General features: G+C 49.8%; 4 protein-coding genes across 9 annotated transcripts in view; 3 read left to right on the top strand and 1 right to left on the bottom strand.

The window, feature by feature from the left end:
• Nucleotides 1–1,016, top strand: part of PUSL1 (pseudouridine synthase like 1) — a 29,228-nt gene extending 28,212 nt beyond the window's left edge. For both annotated transcript variants that reach the window (XM_071575488.1, XM_071575487.1), the window contains exon 8: nucleotides 893–1,016. In XM_071575488.1, the coding sequence (XP_071431589.1) occupies nucleotides 893–931 (39 nt within the window). In that variant the 3' untranslated portion in view covers nucleotides 932–1,016. The remainder of the gene's footprint in view (nucleotides 1–892) is intronic.
• Nucleotides 3–11,912, top strand: LOC139681810 (lysophosphatidic acid receptor 6-like). 3 transcript variants are annotated; one of them, XM_071575485.1, is made up of 5 exons: nucleotides 3–831; nucleotides 1,701–2,191; nucleotides 3,073–3,210; nucleotides 4,914–6,139; nucleotides 6,839–11,912. In XM_071575485.1, the coding sequence occupies exons 4-5, from the start codon at nucleotides 5,080–5,082 to the stop codon at nucleotides 6,853–6,855; spliced, it is 1,077 nt and encodes a 358-aa protein (XP_071431586.1). In that variant the 5' UTR covers nucleotides 3–831; nucleotides 1,701–2,191; nucleotides 3,073–3,210; nucleotides 4,914–5,079; the 3' UTR covers nucleotides 6,856–11,912. The 3 variants fall into 3 exon arrangements, 1 of the variants encoding a protein (XP_071431586.1); XR_011699562.1 differs by lacking the exon at nucleotides 3–831 and having other exon boundaries at nucleotides 1,096–2,191; nucleotides 6,839–9,307; nucleotides 9,499–11,911; XR_011699563.1 differs by lacking the exon at nucleotides 3–831 and having other exon boundaries at nucleotides 1,096–2,191; nucleotides 6,839–9,307; nucleotides 10,225–11,908.
• Nucleotides 8,239–20,993, bottom strand: INTS11 (integrator complex subunit 11). Of its 3 annotated transcripts, XM_071575484.1 has the most exons (19): nucleotides 20,977–20,993; nucleotides 18,358–18,471; nucleotides 17,577–17,765; nucleotides 16,869–16,966; nucleotides 16,316–16,389; nucleotides 15,888–16,116; nucleotides 15,675–15,773; nucleotides 15,470–15,504; nucleotides 14,706–14,844; nucleotides 13,741–13,805; nucleotides 13,226–13,415; nucleotides 12,582–12,665; nucleotides 12,273–12,362; nucleotides 11,141–11,303; nucleotides 10,793–10,900; nucleotides 10,279–10,340; nucleotides 9,715–9,857; nucleotides 9,160–9,289; nucleotides 8,239–8,409 (listed from the first exon to the last, which is right to left on the bottom strand). In XM_071575484.1, the coding sequence occupies exons 3-19, from the start codon at nucleotides 17,602–17,604 to the stop codon at nucleotides 8,344–8,346; spliced, it is 1,803 nt and encodes a 600-aa protein (XP_071431585.1). In that variant the 5' UTR covers nucleotides 17,605–17,765; nucleotides 18,358–18,471; nucleotides 20,977–20,993; the 3' UTR covers nucleotides 8,239–8,343. The 3 variants fall into 3 exon arrangements, with proteins under 3 accessions (XP_071431585.1, XP_071431583.1, XP_071431584.1); XM_071575482.1 differs by lacking the exons at nucleotides 18,358–18,471; nucleotides 20,977–20,993 and adding an exon at nucleotides 18,005–18,071; XM_071575483.1 differs by lacking the exons at nucleotides 18,358–18,471; nucleotides 20,977–20,993 and adding an exon at nucleotides 18,001–18,053.
• Nucleotides 18,242–21,385, top strand: CPTP (ceramide-1-phosphate transfer protein). Its single transcript, XM_071575489.1, has 2 exons — nucleotides 18,242–18,383; nucleotides 18,986–21,385. Exons 1-2 carry the CDS (start codon nucleotides 18,265–18,267, stop codon nucleotides 19,497–19,499), a joined length of 633 nt encoding a protein of 210 aa, XP_071431590.1. The 5' UTR covers nucleotides 18,242–18,264; the 3' UTR covers nucleotides 19,500–21,385.
• Nucleotides 21,386–21,896: the final 511 nt, after the last annotated feature.

The following is a 21,896-nucleotide window of genomic DNA, read 5'->3' as shown; positions in this document are numbered from 1 at the left end:
GAATGTGGCACACACAGAGGTGTTGAGATGGGAAAATAGTGATTTTTTTTTCCTTTGTGGATTTTCCCCTCTCACTTTCAGGTCAGTAAGAGAGAAGTTCTGTGGGCAGTGACTTTGATGCTTTAAATTCTCATAAATTCTTGCTCTGTCTCAGACCACAGATAAAGATCCAAACTCCTGCAGAGCCAATTCAGTTCACTCACCTGTCCCTTGGTATTCCCAGAGGATTGGAGGGGCTGGAGGCCAGAGCAGAGCATCCTTTGGCTTAGATGGAGGCTCTTAATTAACAGCATTTGGAGGTGATCAAAGCCAGGTTGGACAGAGCTCTGAGCACCCTGGGCCTGTGGAAAGTGTCCCTGCCCATGGCAGGGGGTTGCAATGAGATGATCTTTGAGGTCTCTTCCAACCCAAACCATTCCATGATTCTGTGAGAAGCTGTTTCAGTTTTTTAGCTTAAAAAAAAAGGAGTAGGGCAGGATTTGCAGAAAGAGCAAATTGATGTCCTGAGAGTCTGAAATCCCTGCTAAGGAGAGCAGGTATTTGAACTCCCAGGACTGAGCTGTCTGTGGTTAATCCAGTGCACATGACATGTGGATTCCAAGGACTTTCACCCTCCTCAGACCTTCCTGAGGCTCAGCAGTTCTCACCCCTCATCCAGGTGGGCTTGAGAAACCCAGAAGGGAAAGGGAAGCACCAAAGAGCAGGGAGGGAGCTGGAATGAGCTCTTGGCCTGGCCCTGAAGAGGCAGCTGCTGGTTTTGTCCTCTCCTTCCCCCCCAGAAGTGCCCATGCCCGTGGGGAGGGAGCCCAGGGGCGACTGAAGTGCTTTCAGGTGGGTTCAGTGCCATCATTTTTGCCTAAGTCAATGTTTTCTTTCTTCTCTCCTCTCTCAGATTTGGACACCACAGGAGAATAGGAGCTCTGTGGGCTGAGCTGTGCTGAAAGGACTGTTGTGGCTGGGGGGGTGGAGGTTGGCCAAGTGCCACAGACCTGGCTCAATAAAACCCATTGACTGTGGCTGGAGCATCTTCCTCTCCTTTGTTCCTGCCCTCTGAGAGTGCCAAGGCAGAAGGAAGAAGAAGCCCTCAGAGAACTCAGATGCCCTTCCCTGAGATTCTGGAAGAGGCTCAGGAAGAGGAAGGAGTGGGGTTTGGTTGGTGGGGTGTTTTTTCCCTTCTGTGGTGTGTGTGGGAGGAAGACAGGCTGAGAGCAGAGCAGAACTGAGCATTTCCTCTCCTCCCAGCCCAGAGCAAGGGACAACTGTTCCTGCCTGGGGAGTGATTTCCACCCCTTGGGAAGTGCTGCTGCCTCCTCTGCCACCACCACTCACTCCTCTGCTGAGCTGCAGCAGCTTTGCCTTCATGCTGTGCCCTGGCACAAAGCCACTCTGTTGGTTCCACTTGGGATGTGGCATCTACAGACCAAAACCCCTCTGAGGTCACTTAGAACTGTTTTAATGGTCCCAGCAGAGGAACAGCTCCTTGAGGGAGTCAGGATGGCCATGAGACAGCCTTTTGGAGCTGCCCTGAGGTGGCTCATGCTGCTGCTGGGCTCTCCTGTGCTGCTTGGCACCTTTGAGCTCCTCTGGTTGGTGCTGCAGAGTGGGCAGGGTCTGTCAGAGCTCAGGGCATGGCAATCACAGGGCACAGAGCTCAGATTTTTTATTTTCTTTCTTTTCTTTTTTAACCTCTCTACCCTCAGGTTCTGCTGCTTACCCAGCCAATAAAATGCACCTTGGGCAACCTGTGGGGGTTTTCCTCAGGGATGGCACCAGACTGTCTGTCTGGTTTGGTTATAAAGTGACTGTTTGAGGGGCAGGTCACAGGGAAGATGAAAATATTGACTTGTGGAGTTGGCAGAACAAACAATACCTGAGTTCAACAGTCCTGCAGTGGAAACAATGTGCAGCTGAGATGCCTGGAACCAAAATAATCATTTCCTGTGAGAGAAGAACTGCAGGACAGAGGGTTTGGCACAACACAAAGCCCACCTGAGGGCTGTGGATTTTCCAGTCTCTGCCGGAGAGCCCTGAGGGAGGCAGAGGAGGAGCAGTTCTTTTAACCTCTCTGAAAGGCAACAGGGATCCAGTGTGGGCTCCTGATGCAGAGCACAAGGACAGCCCAACTCTGGGTGTCCTCTGCTGAGAAGTGATGGGGCCAAGAGACCTGCTTTGGACAGCTTGGAAAGGGAAGGTGAGACCCTCTGGCTGCCCTCTCCCTTCCCATGGAGCATTTTATTCCCTCAGGAACTAATTCCCAAAGTCTCCTTGGGGCTGTCACATGGAAGAGGAGAGTTGATGCTGCTCTGTGGCTCTTGTGGTCCCTGTTGGTGCTCCCTGGCCCAGCCTGGCTCAGGACAGGGATGTGGGAATGCTGGGCAGGCTGCAGGGATTTGCCAGCTCCAGCCGCGGGGCTTGTCCGGCTCCAGCCGCGGGGCTTGTCCGGCTCCAGCCGCGGGGCTTGTCCAGCTCCAGCCGCGGGGCTTGTCCGGCTCCAGCCGCGGGGCTTGTTCAGGTCCAGCCATGGGGCTTGTCCGGCTCCAGCCGCGGGGCTTGTCCGGCTCCAGCCGCGGGGCTTGTCCGGCTCCAGCCGCGGGGCTTGTTCAGGTCCAGCCATGGGGCTTGTCCAGGTCCAGCCGCGGGGCTTGTCCGGCTCCAGCCGCGGGGCTTGTCCGGCTCCAGCCGCAGGGCTTGTCCAGGTCCAGCCGCGGGGCTTGTCCGGCTCCAGCCGCGGGGCTTGTCCAGCTCTGCCAGACCTTCCCCTGGTTTTGGCCAGGGGTTTTCCTGAAAAACGGCAGCATTCCCCTTCTCTTCCTCCCTTTGAGGGGCAGGGAGGGTGCAGCTCCAGGCCTGTTTTGGAGCAGTGGGATGTGATTCCAGCGGGGCAGGGATGGGAGGGAGCACTGAGGGGCTCAGGGGAGCTTTGGGTGGGAGTTTTGTGCCTCCCTCCTGCAGGGGGAGAGAATGAAGCCCCCAGTGGTGCTGTCCCAGCCCTGGGGACACTCCTCTGGCAGGGCAGGGGCTCTGAGTGCATCTGAGTGACAGATTTTGGCTTCCTGTGGTTTCTCTCTGCAGAGCAACGTGACAGAACTCGCCACTTTGGTGTCAAACTCCCCCGAGAGGAGCTGAGCAGGGCCCTGGTGGGCTGAGAGGACCCTGGAGGGGCCACTGAACCCCCCTCAGCCTTTGCAGGAGCTGCTGCTCTGAGCTCTGGTAAGTTCAACCTCTAACTAAACTTACTGTGGGTCTTTACAGGGCATAAAATTACTGAGCACTGCCACTGTTGGAGGGGAGTGAGGCCAAAAGCTGCTGCAGGCTCAGGGAGCAGCACTTTCTAACACCACAGGGCAAAAATAGCTGCTCCTGAGGGCTCTGCAGGTGTTGCCCAACTTCTGGTTGCAACAAAAACCTTGTTCTCAAGGGCAGTAGCTGAGCAGCCCAGGGCCAGTGCCAGTCAGGAGGAAATGAACTGGCAAACTCTGCAGTTGGGACAAAGAAATACTGAGGGGGTTTGCTTTGCTTTGCTTTGCTTTTTACATCCCAAAATAATCTAAAGACATTGAATTAGAGGAGATGCTCTTTCAGCATCACAAAATGTACCATCAGTGGAGAATTTCTTTATGAGCTCCTAGTCCAAATAATTTAATGTTCATAATTAATGCTTATTATCAGGGGTATTTGGCATTCTTTTCCTTTCTATATTGCTGGTTCTTTTCAGTGGATTCAATGTGGGCATCCCACATGTGGGGAGATCTGTCTGTCTGTTTGACTCTTAAAATCAGCAAAAACCTCCCAGCTGACCAGAGTTCAAAGACCCAGCTTTGGATTTATATGAAAACATTTCTAATAATGCCATGAATTCGAAATCCAGTGGGAAATTCGTTGTATGTTTTTGTGTGTTTGTAAAACAAATAACTTTGAACATAAACAGAGGGGTTTGTTTATCTGGAAGAAATAACAGCCCAAAAAAAAAAAACCCACAAAACCAAACCAAACAATTGTGGGGAAGCAAAACTGAGTCTGGAGTTTGATCAGCCTCCATAAAGTGGTTTTGTAAGGAAGTCAACCTGTCCCCTCTCAGAGTGGAAGGTGTGAAATGGGATCCTGGTTCAGCTGGGGAGGGATCTGGGGGGTTTGGCTGGTGAGCAGCAGGTTGGGCTCCTTTCACCATCCCTGTGATGGTTTTCCCTACTCTCTGAACCTACAGCAGGTGCCTGTTCTTGGCTCTTGCTCTGCCAAACTCTGAGATAAAGGTCATTTCCAGTCCTAAAGTCGTGGCTTGGTGATAATTTTCCTCTGTGTTTACAAACCCTTTGCTGTGAGGTGCAATCCTGTGTAAGCAGAGCCACCTTCTTGCTTGTTTAAAGTGAAACTACTTTTTTTTCCCCCTCCTTTCTCGTGTTCCACTGATCTCAGGTGGTTTTGACTTTGTGAGACAAACAACTGTGGGGAGGAAATGTGAACTCAGAGTTTCCTTTGGAAAGTACCCAACAACCTTTGAGTTTTGTGCTTTCAGAGCCTCAGCTTTGGGAACTTGGTGCACTTTGTGGCTGAGTTTAATTCCTCAAGATTAATTTTCTTTAGTTCCTGCAAGGGCTTCTGTTCAGGTGTCTGTTTGGTTTGCTTGGGTTTGTTTTCTGCTGGATGGAGCTGCACTGCTGAGTGCAGGTTACTGTGGGGACTCTTTCCCACATTTCCAACACAAACCAGTCCCTTGGGATCCCTTTTTGCCTGAGAATGGTGTTTTTTCTGCCTGCAGAGTTGGTTTAGGTGCTGGAAATTGGAGCCTCCTCCCTTGTGCATGACCATCAGCTGCCTGTTACTGTCACCTTGGGGTGGTTTTAATGCCAGTAGGTGCTGTCTGCTGTGTAAACTCAAGTGGTTGTGTTTAAAATTTCTCCTTATTTCCCTTCTAGTGGCACTGCCTTCCATCTAAACACTCCAAACCTCCCCAGGCTGAACATCTGTGGTGTGGCTTCAGCTCCCACTCGCTGAGATGAACTGAAACTCCAGAACCTCCCAAGGTGAGGGATGGCTTAAGACCCTTCCCCATGCTGGGTGTCCTCCTCTCCAGCAGAAACCATGGCAGGTGTTCCCTGGGCTGAGGGAGCCTCCAATGAGACAGTTGGCAGTGCCAGCTCAGGGCCAGACTTGCAGCACTCCTTGTTTGCCATCACCTACAGCGTTGTCTTTGTGCTGGGGCTGGTGGGCAATGCCCTGGCCCTGTACCTGCTGTCCTGCAGAGTGCAGCACGTGGGCCAGTCCTACCTGTACATGCTCAACCTGGCCCTGGTGGACACCCTGTTTGTCTGTGTGCTGCCTGTGGAGATCTATTCCCACTTGAACCAGAACAGCTGGATCTTTGGGGACGTGGCCTGCAGGGTCGCTGGCACTCTGTTCTACCTCACCATCCACCTCAGCATGGCCTTCTTCACGTGCCTCTGTGTGGATGGCTACGTTGTGGTGCTGCAGCCCCTCACCTACATCCAGCTCAGGGCCAGCCACTGCCTGCTGGTGGCCACGGCCCTGTGGGTGGTGGCTCTTGGTGTCACCATCCCCCTTGTCCTCGGGCATCCCCTCCACCATGAGGGTGAGAAGAACATCACAGCCTGCCTTGAGACCTTCTCCACGAGCAGCTGGCCCCAGCCCATGCTCCCCTACAGCATCCTGGACATGGTTTTGGGGGCTGTGGTCCCCTTGTCCCTCATCCTGGTGGCTTTCCCACTCATGGCCAGGAGCATCTCCCGGGTCAAGCGTGGCGTTTCCAGGAGGAAGGCCCTGAGCACCATCTACCTCATCCTGGCCATCTGTGCCCTGTGCTTCCTGCCCTACCACCTCACCCACCTGCTGCACTTCCTGGTGAACATCCAGGTCATCCAGGACGAGTCCTTCACCATCTGGATCTACAGCATGAGGAGGGTCACCGTGGCCCTGCTGAGCCTCAGCTGCTGCCTCAACCCTCTCCTGTACTACCACACCTCCTCCAGCAAGCACTGGCACTGCAACCTCAGGCTCAGATTCAGGTCTAAGAAGGTGTTCACCATCTGTGACCAGAAGTTTGGGGAGCCCTCCTGTGACTATAAACTACAGCAGAGCCATGGAATCACAACTCGTGGAGATGGAATCAGCTGCTGTGCTCCAAGTAGGTACAATGTTGCTCTTTCCAGCTGTTCCTCTAAAAGCAAAGCTGTAAAATCTTTTTTTTTTCTCATGTGGTGGCTGTTAAACCACTGGAGGGAAGTGGATTTGGATCAGCCCCCTGGGGCAGTCCTTGGGGGAGCTGCACCCTCAGCCAGGCCTTCCCAGCATGTGCTAAACCTGCTGTGCTCCTGCACAGAGATGTTTTGGGCTTGCTCTGACTTTGGTAGAACACAGAGCTCTTTTCTGGGAAGCAGCACAGCCCAGGAAAGGGTCACTGTAAGGAAATCAGCCTCCTGACTGATCCTGGTGGGTTCAGGCTTGGTTTTGCCTTGTTTTGGAGGGCTCTGGTGTGTCTCCCTGGGTTCACAGGCTGCTGCCCACATTCCACAGCCAAATAGGGGCTTCTGAGCTGACTTTCTGAGGAGGATTCCAGGCCAGGGTTTGCAGCACTGAGTGCCTGTGGATTCAAGCTGGACATGGATTAATGCAAGTTTAGAAGAGAACAGATCCCAGCATTTATCAGTCAGTGGTAAACAAGCTCCTCTCTCCACTCACTGATGGAGGGAAGTTCTGGAGGAGCTGGCACAGCTCTTTACACTGAGCAGAGCTCTTCAAATGTCAAAGCTCTCTCTTTTTCAGTCATATTTTGTGATATAAACACAGTATCTGACCTTCTTCACCCCTTTTCTTGTATTAACAGAACCACGTGGCTTCTGAGAACTGCTGAGTTTTTCCACCCTGTGAAACGTGAGACTCTGGAGAGAATTTGTCATTTGTGGGTGATCAGAGGCACCAGAAAACCACAGGCCTGGCTGACAAACCAAGTTTGCTTCAGAGGATGAGGGGTGTGGTGGAACATGCACAGACTCTGCTCCCTCCCACACCACCCCAAAACTCAGTGTGCTCGTGGGCTGTGGGCACCAGGACTGGGAGCAGTGGGGCAGTGCCAGGGGGTTGGTTATCAGGGCAATGTGCTACAAGACTATTTAATCTCCAACTGCAGCTTAAAATGCACCCTGTAAGCTGGTAAGTGCCCAGGCTGTGCTGTGTTCCTGCACTTGGAGCAAGAACTGGCAGGGGCCTGGAGGAGGATTGGGTCAGAATGGTTTGGGGATCAAGGTTTGTGTCTCTGGATGACTTAGTAACTTCTCTTTGCACAACAAGATGTTGCAGCTTCTGTCCAGACTCAGACAATTTTTGCTGGCAGCTCTCAGGGCAAGGACAGGAGGGGAGAGGTGGGAAAGGAGCAGTGCTGGGTGTGGGGCTCTGCTGGGTGAGCAGGGCTTGGATCTGGGGGGGCTGCACTGAGCTCTCAAATCCATCCCTAACCCACCCAGCAATCTGAGCAAACCAGGAGCAGAGCTGGAACTGTAACAGAGCTAAAAAGCTCTGTCCTGGATGGGTTTTGGGGGGCAGTGTTGTGTTTGTTGTTGTGTTCCCAGCACCAGGTGGGCCTTGGCCTCTCCCTCCCTGTGTGTTGGTGAGAAAATCTGCTCAAACTTTTTTAAAATATGGAAAATGCTGATTCCTTCCTGTGTTCCTTGTGTGGGCCTGGTGAGCCAAATGCAAACCCTGGCACTGTGAAGTGGAGGCAGGAGAGGCTCAGAGGGAGCATTAGCACAAATGAATCCTTTACCTTTCAGGAGGGATTGCTATTTTTATCCCATTTATAGACTATGGAAAATCCTCCCAGCACTGGAGGGGACTGTTGTTATCAACTAAGCACAATCTTTATGCTCTGGCTAAAGGAAGAAAAGTGTTATTAGAGGAGTGCAGCTTTTCTGGAGGCTTGTCAGCTGTCCCTGAGGGAGGGAGGGGGAATTAAGTAAGTTTTGCTGCTTGGTAATCAGCATATTTAGAGCTTTATTCTTTTACCTCCACTATACTTTGCATTTTAATTGTGTCAGTCAGCACTGCTGAGATTTTTAAGGGCAATGAGCTGTGGGAGGGAAGAACTCTGAGTAACTTTTACTTTACTGTGTAAGCAACTCAAAGCTTGTTCCTCAGGACTGTTTAAAAACAGGTTGTCCCAACTCCCTGGCCTGGTTTCCAAGGGGGAAGATCACAGTGCTGGTGACAGGCAGGCACTGTCCCTGCAGGAACTGGACAAACACTGTAATTCTTTTATTAAAACAAACCAGAAAAAAAACATTGACCATGTAAACAAAATAAAATGAACTCTGTGTAAGCCCCTGGGCTCTGCTCTCAGGCTGTGCTCTGGGGCAGGCCTTTCTTCAGCAGGGATGTGAGATAACTGCCCAGCTCTTCATCCTACAGGGCAGAGAGAGAGGGGATGAGACCAAAATCTTCTCCTTGATTTTCTCCTGTGGGGCAGGAAATTGAACTCTGATACCCAGACACAGTCTGAAATAATTCTTGGACTCTGCAAGATCTGATGTTAGCTGTGTTTAAAAATGGCAACAGATCCACAAATGCATTTGTGGATGTTCTTTCAAAATACTGATGTAAAACTCCATTTCTCCAAGGAGGTGGCTGGACCTGAGGGCTCTCTTTTGAGGAAAATCACCATTTTTCTTAGAAGCAAGGAATAAAGAACCATTAATTGTGATGCTCTGCCCTCAAAAGGCATTTCCTTGCTATAAAGAAAGCATTTAAAATGCAGCCATACAAAGGGTGTTTTCGAAAGAAAACATAATGAATGTTTAATCTCACCCCTGCTTTATTAGCAAGTTTTCTACTTGTTTCAAGTTTTACACCTAAGAAATAGCATGTAAAATACCTCCACACTCTGTATGGCAGTACTGATACAGCTCAGTGTCCTCAAAACACGAGACAGAGCTGTCATTAACTGTAATTAAGTGTAATTACTCCTGCCCAGTTGCCTCTAGTTCAGTGGTGCCAGGGAGCTCCTGTAAAACCATCTGAACTAAACCCAAAATATCACAAAAATGGCAACTCCTCTCATTTTCCAGTCAAACTCCTTCAAAGCCAGAGTAGGAAGGGTCAGCCCTTCCAGCCCTCTCTGTACTGGGTACTTTGGGACTGAAAGGATTTTCCTACCTGGTACGTCCAGGACACGAGCAGGACTTTGGTTCCCTGATCCTCAGAGTGTGCTGTGGCCTGGATAAGGATGGACTCCACAGTTATGGAGCCATCAGGGAGATGCTGCACAGAATAATCCTTCAGGACCCTGGGAAGAGAAGAAAAGGTGAGTTCTTTGGGATGGACATGCACACACCTGAAGGGTGGGGCACCCCTGGGTCTTTATCCCAAACCCCAGCCTGTTGTTACTCCTTTTCAGCACACCTCCTCTCCCCAAGGAATCTCCCACTTCCCAAGGAAGGGAGAACAGGGATGATCCATAGCTTGCTGACTCTGGTGTTTATATTAATCCCATAGGATTTCCTACAGAATTTATTTCTGGCCTTCACAGTTGTACCTCCAGTCTGAGCCCCGTTCACCAGATCCAAGCACCGCTCATGGGACCCACCAGCTGCCTGAGGGTCTGCTGCTGCCAGCCTGAAGGAAGGGGGCACCTGTGCTCCTGTATCAGGGGTGATGAGCTCAATCCATGCCCAGGGGGTGGAACAAGCCCCTGAGTAAGCAGAGCCTCACCCCTTGAGGTGGTTGTAGACCCGAAGCACCGTCTCGTGCTCCTTGCGCGGGTCCTGGATGTGGACGCGGCACGTGAAGCGCAGCTGATGCTCCGCCAGGCCCAGCTCCTTCAGGGCCTGCTCAGGGGAAACCAGCCTGAAGCTCTGCAAGGGAAAAGGGCAAATCCATGAAAATCCACTGCTCTGAGCTTCCTGGAGTTGTATTCCTCCACTGGGGGCAGCTGCTCTGCAGCAGGTCAGGCCATTCCTTTTCCCTGTCTTGCTGCTGGAGCACAGCTGGGCAGGAGGGGATGGTGGGCAGCAAAGGGAGAGGGGAAGGCAGTGGTAAAATGTCCTAAATAATCATACCAGTCCTTCATTTAACAAAATTAGTTTCTCTCTGGAAGTTCATTTATCCTCTTTATCAGGGGAATGATATTTGAATACAGCCATGAGGTTACAGAGTAAGAACTCTGCCCCTGGCACCTTTTGTCATAAAGTAGAACTGCTGATCTTGATTTTGGTTCTTTAGGCACCCACCACACTCAGAGGGACACAAGACAAGTGTAAGAGGTTTGTTACTCACATTATCCTTCATGAGCAACGTGCCATGCATGAGCTTTGGCTTCTTGGCATCTGGTACAGGACCTGAACCACGGCCAGGGAAGGAAAGACAACACAGTTAACAAGGAGGTGCTGAATTTTCCCACAAAACAGCTGCTCTAGGACTGAACAGATCTCTGAGGCCTTGATGAAGTTCAGACATTACATTTTTCACCTTTCTTCTGCTGAGGGCATTCTTGGTGCATCACCAGAACTACAGACACATAAACCATGTCTAGTTTATAGCACAGAACAACTGCCTCTCTTCCCAGAGCCCATCCTGATTCAAGAAGGCTTTTTAAAATTGAGCTTATAAAAATAATTCCAGTTTTCCCACACAAGAGTTTTGCCAGCAGAATGCAGGAGCAAACAAGGCAGTGTGTGTGCATTTGTTTTCCAGCATTTCTGAACACCCATCTGCAGCATTCTGCCTCCTGCCAGCAGTGTACAGCACAGCAGCAGGGTTGGAAGAGGGAAGGGGTGGGTGGAAGGGTCACCTATTGCTGCTTCTCTCTTGAGGAGGCCCAGGGAGATGTCCACAGGGATGCTGGGGTTGGTGAAGATGGTGGTGGTCTCTCCATTGGCAGGCATGTAGCAGTTGACATCTGCAATGGGAACAGCCCCTGTCAGCAACGTGGCAGCAACAGAACAACAGCAGTTCAAGTCCAAAGGGTCATTATAATTAACTGGGCTTAATTAACATGCTAATTAAGATGTTACAGACAGCAGCTTTTGAGGGTATGTGTAAATTCCACCAGAGCCAATGCTGCTGAGGGCCAGCTGCTCCCCCCAGTGAGCTCTGCTGCTCTGCTGCCACCCCCTCCTCGGTGCCCACGGGCACGTACGGAACTCCTGCTCGATCTTCTGCTTCAGGAACTCCATTTTCTTGGCCTCCCCGTGCACCAGGAGCACATTCCGTGGCTCAGCCTGGCGGATCAGCTGCATTATCCCCTTGGCATCTGCGTGGGCACTGAAGGACATGTACTCCACCTGCATCTTCACTTCCAGCTGGGGAGGAGCAGAGCACAGGATCTGAGAACTGGGAATGGCTCTGGCTCACTCCAGCCTGTGTACATACACAGAGAGGCCCAGACTCCTCTCCAGTTACTTTGAAGGAGGGAGGAGAACACCTAAATTGCCTTAAAAAAAAGCTTTCCATAACTTAAAGGCTCAAATTCCCAATTTCAGGGAATACTTGTCACACACTTGCCCAAACAAATCAATACTTGGGGGTACAGCTGGTATCATTACCCACATTTACTTAGAAATGTATCATTTTTACCTATTTCACTAACGGGAAAATGTCACTATTTCACTTTGTTATTAAACACTGAGTACTGCTGGTATCATTTTATTATCCACATTTACTTAAAAAGTATCATTTTTACCTATTTCACTAACATAAAAACGTCACTATTTCACTTTGTTATTAAACACTGGGTACTGCTGGTATCATTTTATTATCCACATTTACTTAAAAATGCATCATTTTTACCTATTCCACTAACATAAAAATGTCACTATTTCACTTTGTTATTAAACACTGAGTACTGCTGGTATCATTTTATTATCCACATTTACTTAAAAATGCATCATTTTTACCTATTCCACTAACATAAAAATGTCACTATTTCACTTTATTATTAAACATTGGGTACAGCTGGTATCGTATCATTTTTTTATCCACATTTACTTAAAAAATTATCATTTTTACCCATTTCACTAATGTAAAAATGTCACTACTTCACTTTGTTATTAAACATTATAAATGGGCCCCAAAACTTTATGGCAGAAGAAAACACAATTGCCAAAGTAAAGGATTAAAAACCACAAGTCCCACTCCAAAGAAAAGGTTCCTTTGAGGCACTTTCAGAGTTGGGTGCAGCACAACCCCATTACCAGTCTATGGTGTGTGTAACTATTTAAATTTTGAAGAATTTCCCCCAAATGACCCTCCTGCTTGACAACAACACTTACTATTTGCCTGCCCTCCATCTCCAGCTTGCGCTGCCCGCTGAGGATCTTGTGGCCCACCGTTCCCTGCACGCAGTATCCAGGCATGATCACCTGCCAGGGAAAGCAGCACAGGGCACTGGGCCTGGCACAGCTCCTGGCACTGAACCAGCCCCCAGAGCAGAATGCAGAGCTTGGGAGAGCTCTGCCCTGGGCTGGGCTCTGAGAGCACTCAGGCAGTTTAACCCCAGATGTTGAGGAGAAGCTCTCCTGCCTTTCCCACTGTCCCAGTGCCACCAGCACAAACCAGCACTCAAGAAAACCATTTCTTACCATGTTTTTTTCATTCCCTGCCCATTTCCTGAAGATTTGAAGGGACTGTCCTGCATGCAGCATTCCAGGGGTTGCAAACACCACCTGGAAATCAAAGAGTTTTTCCATCACATATTAGTATCCTACACCTGTGCAGAGTAGCCACCCATACCCATTACAGACACTACATCAAGTGGGGATTTTTCCTATTTTGTTTTTCCCACCCTGTCCAATTTCACAGGAGCTGAACTACTATTTTAGGAAATGTTTGTGAGCAGCCACAGTGTTTGATGGAATCTCTGAAGGGTTTTATGATGGTACCTAATAAACCAGGCAGGAAGAAAACCAGTAATAAAAGATTGTGCTGTAGAGGATCTGTCACCTGATTTGTTTAGAGAATATACTGTAAAAAAGATGGTTTGAATTAGATCTAGATGTAGAGATTATATAAAGATGCAAAGTTTTAATTCTCTCTGGGCATTTTACCTTTACTGAAATAACAACAGAAATATCTTTAATAGTTACACAGATGGCCTGGACACAAAAGGGTTTTCAGGTGGGACTGAGGGGGTAGAGGATCCTTGGGCTGCCTGTTCATGCCAGACTGGCTCAAAACAAGTCCTGCCCCCCAGCTGTGCCCTGCCCCATGCCCAGCACCCACCTACCATGGGCCCTGGGTTGTCTGCAAAGGCCCGATCGAAGGCTTTGATGTGCTTGAACTCAAACATGTTCCTCTGCACGAAGGTCTTGCGGATTTTCTGATTTGTCCACGTGATGAAGAGCTTGTAATAATGGTTGGCCTTCTCTGTCAGGCCCGTGGAAAAGTAAATTGGAGCCTTCAAGTTCATTCTTTCCCTGTGGAAAGAAGGGTCCGAGGTACCTGTGAGGGCCAAAGCAGGATCCTGGCTCTCCAAGCTGTGAGTCCATGAACATGGGTAATCCTCCCAGGACTTTCTGTGTGTATTCCCCACTCTCAGGAGCTCTAAATCAGTGTTATGGTCACACCACATCCCTGTGCATTCACTTACTACCAAGAAGGCTTCAGTCCTGTTCTCCTTCCCTCTTGCTCCAGACAATCTCCTGCCTCTACAAATATTCACCAGACACAGAAGGATCACAGAAACCTGCCAGGAGCACAAGGGAGGACAAAAAGACACATTCACAGAGAGACTGCACTCACCAGAAAGTTTCCAATAAAATGCAGAGTTCCTGGGCACGTCCAAGGGCAAAAACCGGGATAAGAACCTGCAATTGAGGTGGGATTTAGTGCCTGTGAAACCCAAGCAGTACTCAATGCACTGCAGTGTTATAATTTCTGAACAAGTCCCTCAGTTCCCTCTCACTTTCTGATACTCTTCCCACTTCCCAGGACTGTGTTGTTATGGGTTTAGCCAGGTGGGCCTAAACTTAGGTTTTAAAGTTCAGCTAGGCCTAGGATTGTCAGCTGATTTAAGCTGGGCTGAGCTAGCTAACAGCTGACTTCTTCCAGCCAATAATATTGTATTCCATACCATACTACATCATCTCAAAGGGTGTAAATCCAGTGTGTGGGAGTGGCTTGGTCAGTTCCACCATGGCTGCACTAAGAGGAGGACATCTAGCAGCTCCTCTACTATGCTGGGCCCTGCTCCTGTTGCCTGTGCTTGCATTTTGTTTTGCATTCAGGGAAGTAGAAATATTTTGTTGTTATACTTTCTCTTTCTTGCTGAGTGTCTTTTGGAGTGCTTATGAATTTAGAGTAATGGGCTTTGTATTAATTGGGAAGTGGGAAATTATTCCTTGTTATCTATGCATAACTTGTGTAAGTGTGTGTTATAGTGTAGTTCTCTCTTAGTTTTCTCTTCTCTGTATAAATACATGTAGTTAGTTTCAGCATAAACCTGGTTTTGAGGGTTTTTCTTTTCTCTCTCTCTTCTTTTTCCCTTGGCTGGTTGGGGGGAGGAGGAACCCTTTCACTCTGTCCTGGACAGTTGGTGTTTTGCCAGCTCAACCCAGGACAGTTGTGCAGTTGGGAATGAAAGGCACTGCCCCCTGACTGGCACCTCTGTGCACACACTGAGGGCAGTTTCTGTTCTCTTCTGGATAACACGAAACAAGTGGTTGAGAGCAACAATTCTGGCATTATTAGTGGGAATCACACTGTACCTTCCCTCCTCTTTCCACAGTCTCATGAACCTTCTTCAGGAAGTCCCTCTCCCTGCAGCGTTTGGAGTCTCGGATGGTGGTGGCGTAGGTGGATTCGCTGATCAGCAGGTCTGGGCGGCACTTGTCGATCCAGGCAGCCCTGGCAGAGGGAGGGAAGGACAGGCCAGCAGGAGATGGCACCAGTGGCACCCAGGCTGGGGGGCAATGTCACTGTCTCCATTTGCAGACAGGAAACAGGAATACAGCCGTGCCTTGGCCTGCCCAAAGTCACTGGGGCTTGTGTGGCAGCAGCAGGAGCCCCCTCTTTAAATTATTTCAGCTCCAAATAGACACCACAGACCTCAAAAAGCCATAATTATTCAGTCTATTACCTGTTTTAAATGCATTAATCTAAATAGCATGGATATTATAAATCTCTCATATAAGTCAGTGAAAATACACTGAATCTTAAAGTTTGTGGTTGGTACTCTCTTAGAAAGGAAACACATTGAGAAGACACCATGAAAAAAACATTTCAAACATTGAAGTCTGATTATTTCTCAGCCTTAAAAATAGAGTATACAGAAGATTACATTAAAGTCTGTCTGTCAGAGTAAATGTAAATCTGTTCACCCTCACAACTGCATTTATCCACCAAGGACACCATGAAATATTCCAGTCTCCTAAGAAAGAATCAAAGCTGATGCCCCTACAACTACCAACCTGTGCTAAAACCTTCCTGTCAGAAACATTTATCACCCTTAGAAACTCAGCTTCCTACTTACCCCAGGTGTCTGTCTGGTGTCATGTTATAATCACCCTGATGGAAGAAGAGAAAACAATTAATATTCTCAAGGCCACAGGACAGGCCATTGAGAGGTGATGTAGAGATCCAGAAATATTGGTGTGCACATATACAATATATATATTTCAATATCTGTATATAATGTCTACATATGAGGTAAATATGTATAAATCTGTCATACTCACAGTGTACACAACTGACTCACATCCAACCTTGATCTGGAACATGGCAGCTCCAAGCACGTGGCCTGCATAGTATGCTTTGATCTCCAGCTCCTCATCCACCTGCCCCACCAGGCAAACCCTCCATTAGTGCCATCACCTCCAATAAAACTGCTCATTTCCTTCACTGCAACCACCCTTGGTGTGATCCAAGAGGGCACAGAAATGCCCCTTTACCTGCACTGTCTGGTGAAGATGCACAGCCACAACCTTTTTCATGCAGTCTTTGATCATCTGGGATGTGAAGAAGTTGGTCTCCCCTTTCTTATCCACAGTTATTTTCCTGTAGTCCTCCAGGAGGATGGGACAGATGGCCTTGGTGGGGTGTGTCATGTAAATGGGCCCATCATAACCCACCATCTCACTGAAATAGGGCAACGCTCCACAATGGTCCAAATGGAAGTGGCTGCAAAAAACCCACAGAGAATAAAGGAGATGCTGCATGGAATTCAGCTTGGCTGGTGCTCAGACCTTCCTTCACATTCTTAAAGCTCTGCCTGGCACAGAGGAACCACAGAAAATTAGAATGTGTCTGGTTTACCAGGCCCAGCATACCAAGCATTCCCAGTTCCCATGGAGCTGGGACAGGGAAGGGAGTTCCTCACCTGATGATCACACAGTCCAGAAAGTCTGTCAGCCTCCCATTCTGGGTGATGTAGGAAAAGTCAGGGAAGCGCCTCTGCAAACAGGGAAAAGCAGGGAATTCATCAGGAAACAAAGCCAGGCAATGCTGCCTCACTGATCCAACAAACCAACAGTGAGAGGGACCTGAAACGCTGGGAATGTGCAGAGAGTCAGAGGGAAAGGAGGGCAGAGCTGCCAGGGGACACATAGGGAGCTGGCCTTGATTGGAGAGGGTCCTTCCCCCAGAGGGTGGTGGGCACTGAACAGGCTCCCCAGGGCAGTGGGCACAGCCCCAAGGCTGCCAGAGCTCCAGGAGAGTTTGGACAACACTCTGAGTGACAGGATGGGATTGTTGGGGTGTCTGTGCAGAGCCAGGAGTGGAACTGGATGATCCCTGGGGATCCCTCCCAGCTCAGGATATTCTGTGATTCCACAAACCCCAGGCAACACTCAAAAAAAAGGGCCCAGTGTGGAATCCTGCTGGGAAGGGCAGGACACTCCCCCAGACCCTCTCCTGCCTCTCACAGCACTCACATCATCGTTGTAGCCCATGTGCATCCCACAGTCCAGCATCACGTTCTTCCCAGCGATGGACACGAGGATACAGCTCCGTCCCACGTCCTGCCCAGCTCCTGCACCCCAGCAAAGGGCAAGTCAAACACCTCTGGCAATGCTTACAACAGTTCTAAAGAAAAGCACTTAGAGGTCTGTACAAACTTCCTGCAAGTTGCAGCTACAGCTTCAAATAAAACGAAAATAATCCTTTATCTGTAAAGGAATAACATGGAATGTTTGCTCTGCTGTTCTGCTCTCAGTGGAGCTTCATTAAGCTTTAATTAATTTCATATCAAGCCCTAAAAATTATCCATCAGAATAAAGCAGTTTCCCCACTCAGCACATCCTCTGCACTCTCAGTACAGAAACAGCTCCTGTGCAACCAATAAAAACAGATGAAAATACCAAAAGAAGAGAAAGATTTGCTCCCTGTGGCTCTTTAGCACAATAAATGAACTAATTCTCTGCCTACACTGTACAATCCTACAGTGCCTCTACCAGAACATTAATTAATCCTCCAATCAAAGAGTTATGACTTTTGCTTGAAAGACAAAGGGAGGACAGAGAAATGCTGAGAGGAACCAGTCCCAGCTGTCCCCCCTCACTGCTGGTGCCACCAAGGCTGACACATCCCACCCTCAACCCCACATTCCACAGGTTTTCAGGAGGATTTTAGCCCGGACTTACCCAGGGGAGTGACTTTGATTTCAGGCATTTTACCGGATTCCAGACCCCAAACCGCACAGAGAAATAATCACTGCAGGGGCAGATCAGTGCGGGGGACGGCAAGAGAAGGTTCTGCCCGTTCTACAGGTGCCATTTCAACTGTCTTCCAGTCTCTGGCACGAAAAGCTCGAACAGAGGCCAAACTTCTTCCTGGAGAAGGAGAAAAGGAGACACAAAACGCGACTGAGATGATAAAAAAACAAGTTACGGAAACTCGGCCCTGCCTGGGTTCGATACCCACTACGAGCAAAAGCACTCACAGACCCGCGCAGAAATGAACATAAACGCAGCGGAACGCACATAAAATTGCACATAAAACACAAAAAACCCCCATAAAACACACAAATCCCACAGAAAACACACAAAAACCCCACAGCAAACACACCAACCCCGAGGCCCTCGCGCCGGGCCGGACCCGCCGCACTGCGCATGCGCCAACACCGCCCCACCAGGACCTGTCCCTGTGGCCGCACCCAGCGCGGATTGGCCGGGCCGCGCGACGCACCCGAAGGGGATTGGTTACCTCCCCGAGCCGCCGTGACGCACCCGAAGCTGATTGGCCCGCGGGCAGGGCGCGGTGACGGACCGCACGCGGATTGGCCGCGCCGGGGGAGGCGGGAGGAGGAAGAGGAGGTGGCGGCGCGGGGCGATGGCGGCGCCGGGCGCGTTCAGCCTCAGGGAGGTGCTGGACGCCTTCCAGAGGTGCGTGACGGAGCAGCGGGAGGTGCTGCTGGAGCCCTACCTGTGCGGCTGGTGGGGGCTCATCCGGTGAGTGCCCCGCGCCCCGTGCGCGGGGACTGCGGGCAGGACCAGACGGTGACAGTGCAGGGGACATCGGTCAAGGGTCGGTTCCCTCCTAAGGCAGAGGAGAATGTAAAAAAATTAGTGTTAGGGCAGGAATGGAACTCCCACGGGGGGAAAATGGCTTGTAGGGATGTCTACCCGTGTCCAGCCCTGGAGGATGTGGAGCTGCTGGACCGAGTCCGGAGGAGGCCACGGAGACGCTCCAGGGGCTGGACATGCTCCAAGGGTTGGATTCCCTCTGCTCTAGAGCCAGGCTGGGAGAGCTGGGGGGGCTCACCTGGAGACGAGAAGGCTCCAGGGAGACCTGAGCACCCCTTACAGTGCCTAAAGGGGCTCCAGGAGAGCGGGTGCCAGGACAAGTGGGAGTGGCTTCCCACTGACAGAAGACAAGGTTAGATGATGGGATATTGGGAAGGAATTCTGGCTGTGAGGGTGGGCAGGGGCTGGGTTGGACTTCCCAGAGAAGCTGTGGCTGCCCCATCCCTGGGAGTGTCCAAGGCCAGGTTGGACAGGGCTTGGACAGTGGGAGGTGTCCCTCCCATCCCAATCCAGCGTTTCCCCCTCAGGTTCCTGCAGAGCCTCGGCGCCGTCTTCTCCTTCATCTCCAAGGACGCGGTGGCCAAGGTGCAGCTGATGGAGGGGCACCGGCGGGGGCAGCACGGGCAGCACTACGAGTCGCTGCAGGCCATGGTGCAGTTCGAGCTGGGGCGGGGCCCGGCCGAGCTGCGGGGCCGCTCCGACTCCGGGTGCCGGACGGTGCTGCGGCTGCACCGCGCCCTGCTCTGGCTGCAGCTCTTCCTCGAGGGGCTCCGCACCGCCCGCACCGACTCCCGCACCGCCGCCATCTGCACCGAAGCCTACAACGCCTCGCTGGCCGCACACCACCCCTGGGTGGTCCGCAAGGCAGCCACGCTCGCCTTCTGCGCCCTGCCCTCCCGCGACGCCTTCCTGGAGGTGATGAATGTGGGGCCCCCCGAGCAGGCCGTGGCCATGCTGGGCGAGGCCATTCCCCACATCCAGAGTGTCTACGGCATCACCCAGGAGCTCTTTGCACAGCACAGGCTGCTCGACCTGCCCTGAGGGCAGGGAGGGGCATTCCAAGGCATCACCCAGGAGCTCTTTGCACAGCACAGGCTGCTCGACCTGCCCTGACGGCAGGGAGGGGCATTCCAACGGAACTGCGGGAAAATCCAGTGTTTGTGTGGCTCCACTTCCCCTTCCAGCAGGGAGCTGAGCACTCAGCCAGGCTGTTCAGGGCGCCTCACCTTGGAACACAACAATATGCACCAGGGTTTTTTATATCTATGTGTGTTACACATAGAAAATACATATCATACATGTCTGTGTGTGTACAGCCCCATGGTAAGAAAAAACCCCACAGCAAGTGGAGTTTAGGGGTTTAGGGGTTTTCCTTTCAAGGCTATTCAGGGTGCCTGAACCTGGAACACAAAAATATGCACTAGGGGTTTTGTACCTATGTATGTTGTACACATGTGTGTACATGTATGATGTGTATGTCATATTTATGTCAGTGTGTGTCTAGACCTCAACACAAAGACAAAAAAACCTGCCAGTATGACCTGCTTAATGGATTTCTTTTTTGTTCCTGGAGTCATCTCCAACCCTCCAGCAAGGCTGGGAGGGAGGTGGTTTCTTTTTAAGCCAAACTCTCTAATTCTGTGCATTTACACCAATAGTTCTGGCCTTGTGTGACAAGAAGTGGTGTCTGAGCACATTCACACTCCACAGGAGCTCACCTGGCCACTTCTGTCTATAAGCTGTTAATACATCTGGGGGGTTTTGCCTTCTGTTGTGCTTTAACCTTGGGAATATAATCCTGAGTAAAGCCTGTGGGGAAGGAAGCTCCTTTCCTGGGCTCTGCTGCTAATCCTGTGCCCCCCAGAGCTGAAGGAGGTGGGGGTGGCTGTTTGGATCCGTTCAGCAGCACCTTCTGTGTCCTGCCCCTGCCCATGAAATCCATGCTTTTTGCACTTGGGATGTGGACCAGTTTTTAATCTATGCTGCACATTCCCATCTGTCCAGCCAAGGCTGTACCTGAGCTGTTTTCTCTACGTTGTGTTCTCATGTGGTTGGTTGGTTTTTTATTTAAAGAAGAATGTGTCAAATGCCTATAAAAATGATTTCTCTGACTGTCTGGGGAGAAATCCAATCTTGTACTGTGAGGCTTATGACTTCTGTTGCAAATCACTGTAATAGCCAAAGGATGTAAAATGGAGTTTACTGAACTTCTTGAAAGCTGAAAAAGCACTATATGTTTAGTCCAGGATGATGTGAATATTTGGGGGAGGAAAGGGGAATCTCACAAGCTGTAACATGTTCTGACTGTACCTTTTGGGCATAGTGTAACATTTATGATCCAGGAAATCACTGTTACCTCATGGACACTGGACTAACTGGACATACAATTATGTGAATAATGTGCTTCTCAGGAGTGTCCTTTATGGGATTGTGTTCTGGGATTGTGGGGTTGGAAGAACATGCCTGACAGTCTTATCTACTGAGATTTTCTGTCACTGGGAGGGGCTGTTTCACTTACCTGGAGATCAGCTGTGAAACCCTGCTGGGCCCACATCAAGTCAGATGTTCTGCTGAGCTGCTGTTCTGAATATTCACATCTATCAACATTATTTTTTGCCTGAACACAGGGAATGGATGTTCCTTGAGCTTTCTAAAAGAAAGTACGTAATTAAAGCTAACAAATATTTCATTAAAGGGAAAGTCTTTAAAAATGTCATTATAAATATATCTATGTAACAGCCACAACTGTTGTTTGCCTGAAGTACTGGGTATATTTAGCTCTCCACAGTGTACTTGGTTCTCCTCATACAAGGAAAATATTCCAGCCTTGGTGCATCACTTTGTGCATCACTTTGGTCCAATTTGGTGCATCAATTTTATGATACAGTATAAATATATAATAAACCAATAAAATGCAGTAAATGGCACTTTTCATTCAAAGCTCTCCTGTGTTCTGAAATTCCAACCTGACAGAAGAAATGCAAGCCATCATCCAACCCAAATTACTACACTGTGAAGTTGTCCCTAAACAAGAAGTTTTTAAACTGAAATTAATGTCATAGCTCAGTGTGAGGAAAAGATTCAATCAGCCAGTAAAAAAAAACCCTAAAAAATAACCATCACCAACCTTGTGACCCAGGACTGGCCTTCTCCAGGCAAATTCCTGTGGTGCCCTGAGGAAGATTGGTTATCTCCATGATGGGGTGACCTTGAATTTAAAAAAACACATAAAAATTACTGCTGTGTAAATCTCTACTATTCAGAGTGGGGCACCCAAGTTTATCATCTGTCCCACAAAGAACAATTTCCAGAGCTGTGACAAGGAATTTGGTCACTCACTGAGCAAAGGAAATCAGGACAAGACCAGTGGTTTCCAGCCAAGAGCACTCAGAGGGTACTGCTGTGTATTTGCCTAGTCCACTAAGCACAGAGCTAATG

This window comes from Pithys albifrons, chromosome 22, assembly GCF_047495875.1.
Source record: "Pithys albifrons albifrons isolate INPA30051 chromosome 22, PitAlb_v1, whole genome shotgun sequence".
NCBI lineage: Eukaryota > Metazoa > Chordata > Aves > Passeriformes > Thamnophilidae > Pithys > Pithys albifrons.
Note: the sequence above shows the minus strand (reverse complement) of the source record. Positions and strands in the feature narration are given on the sequence as shown.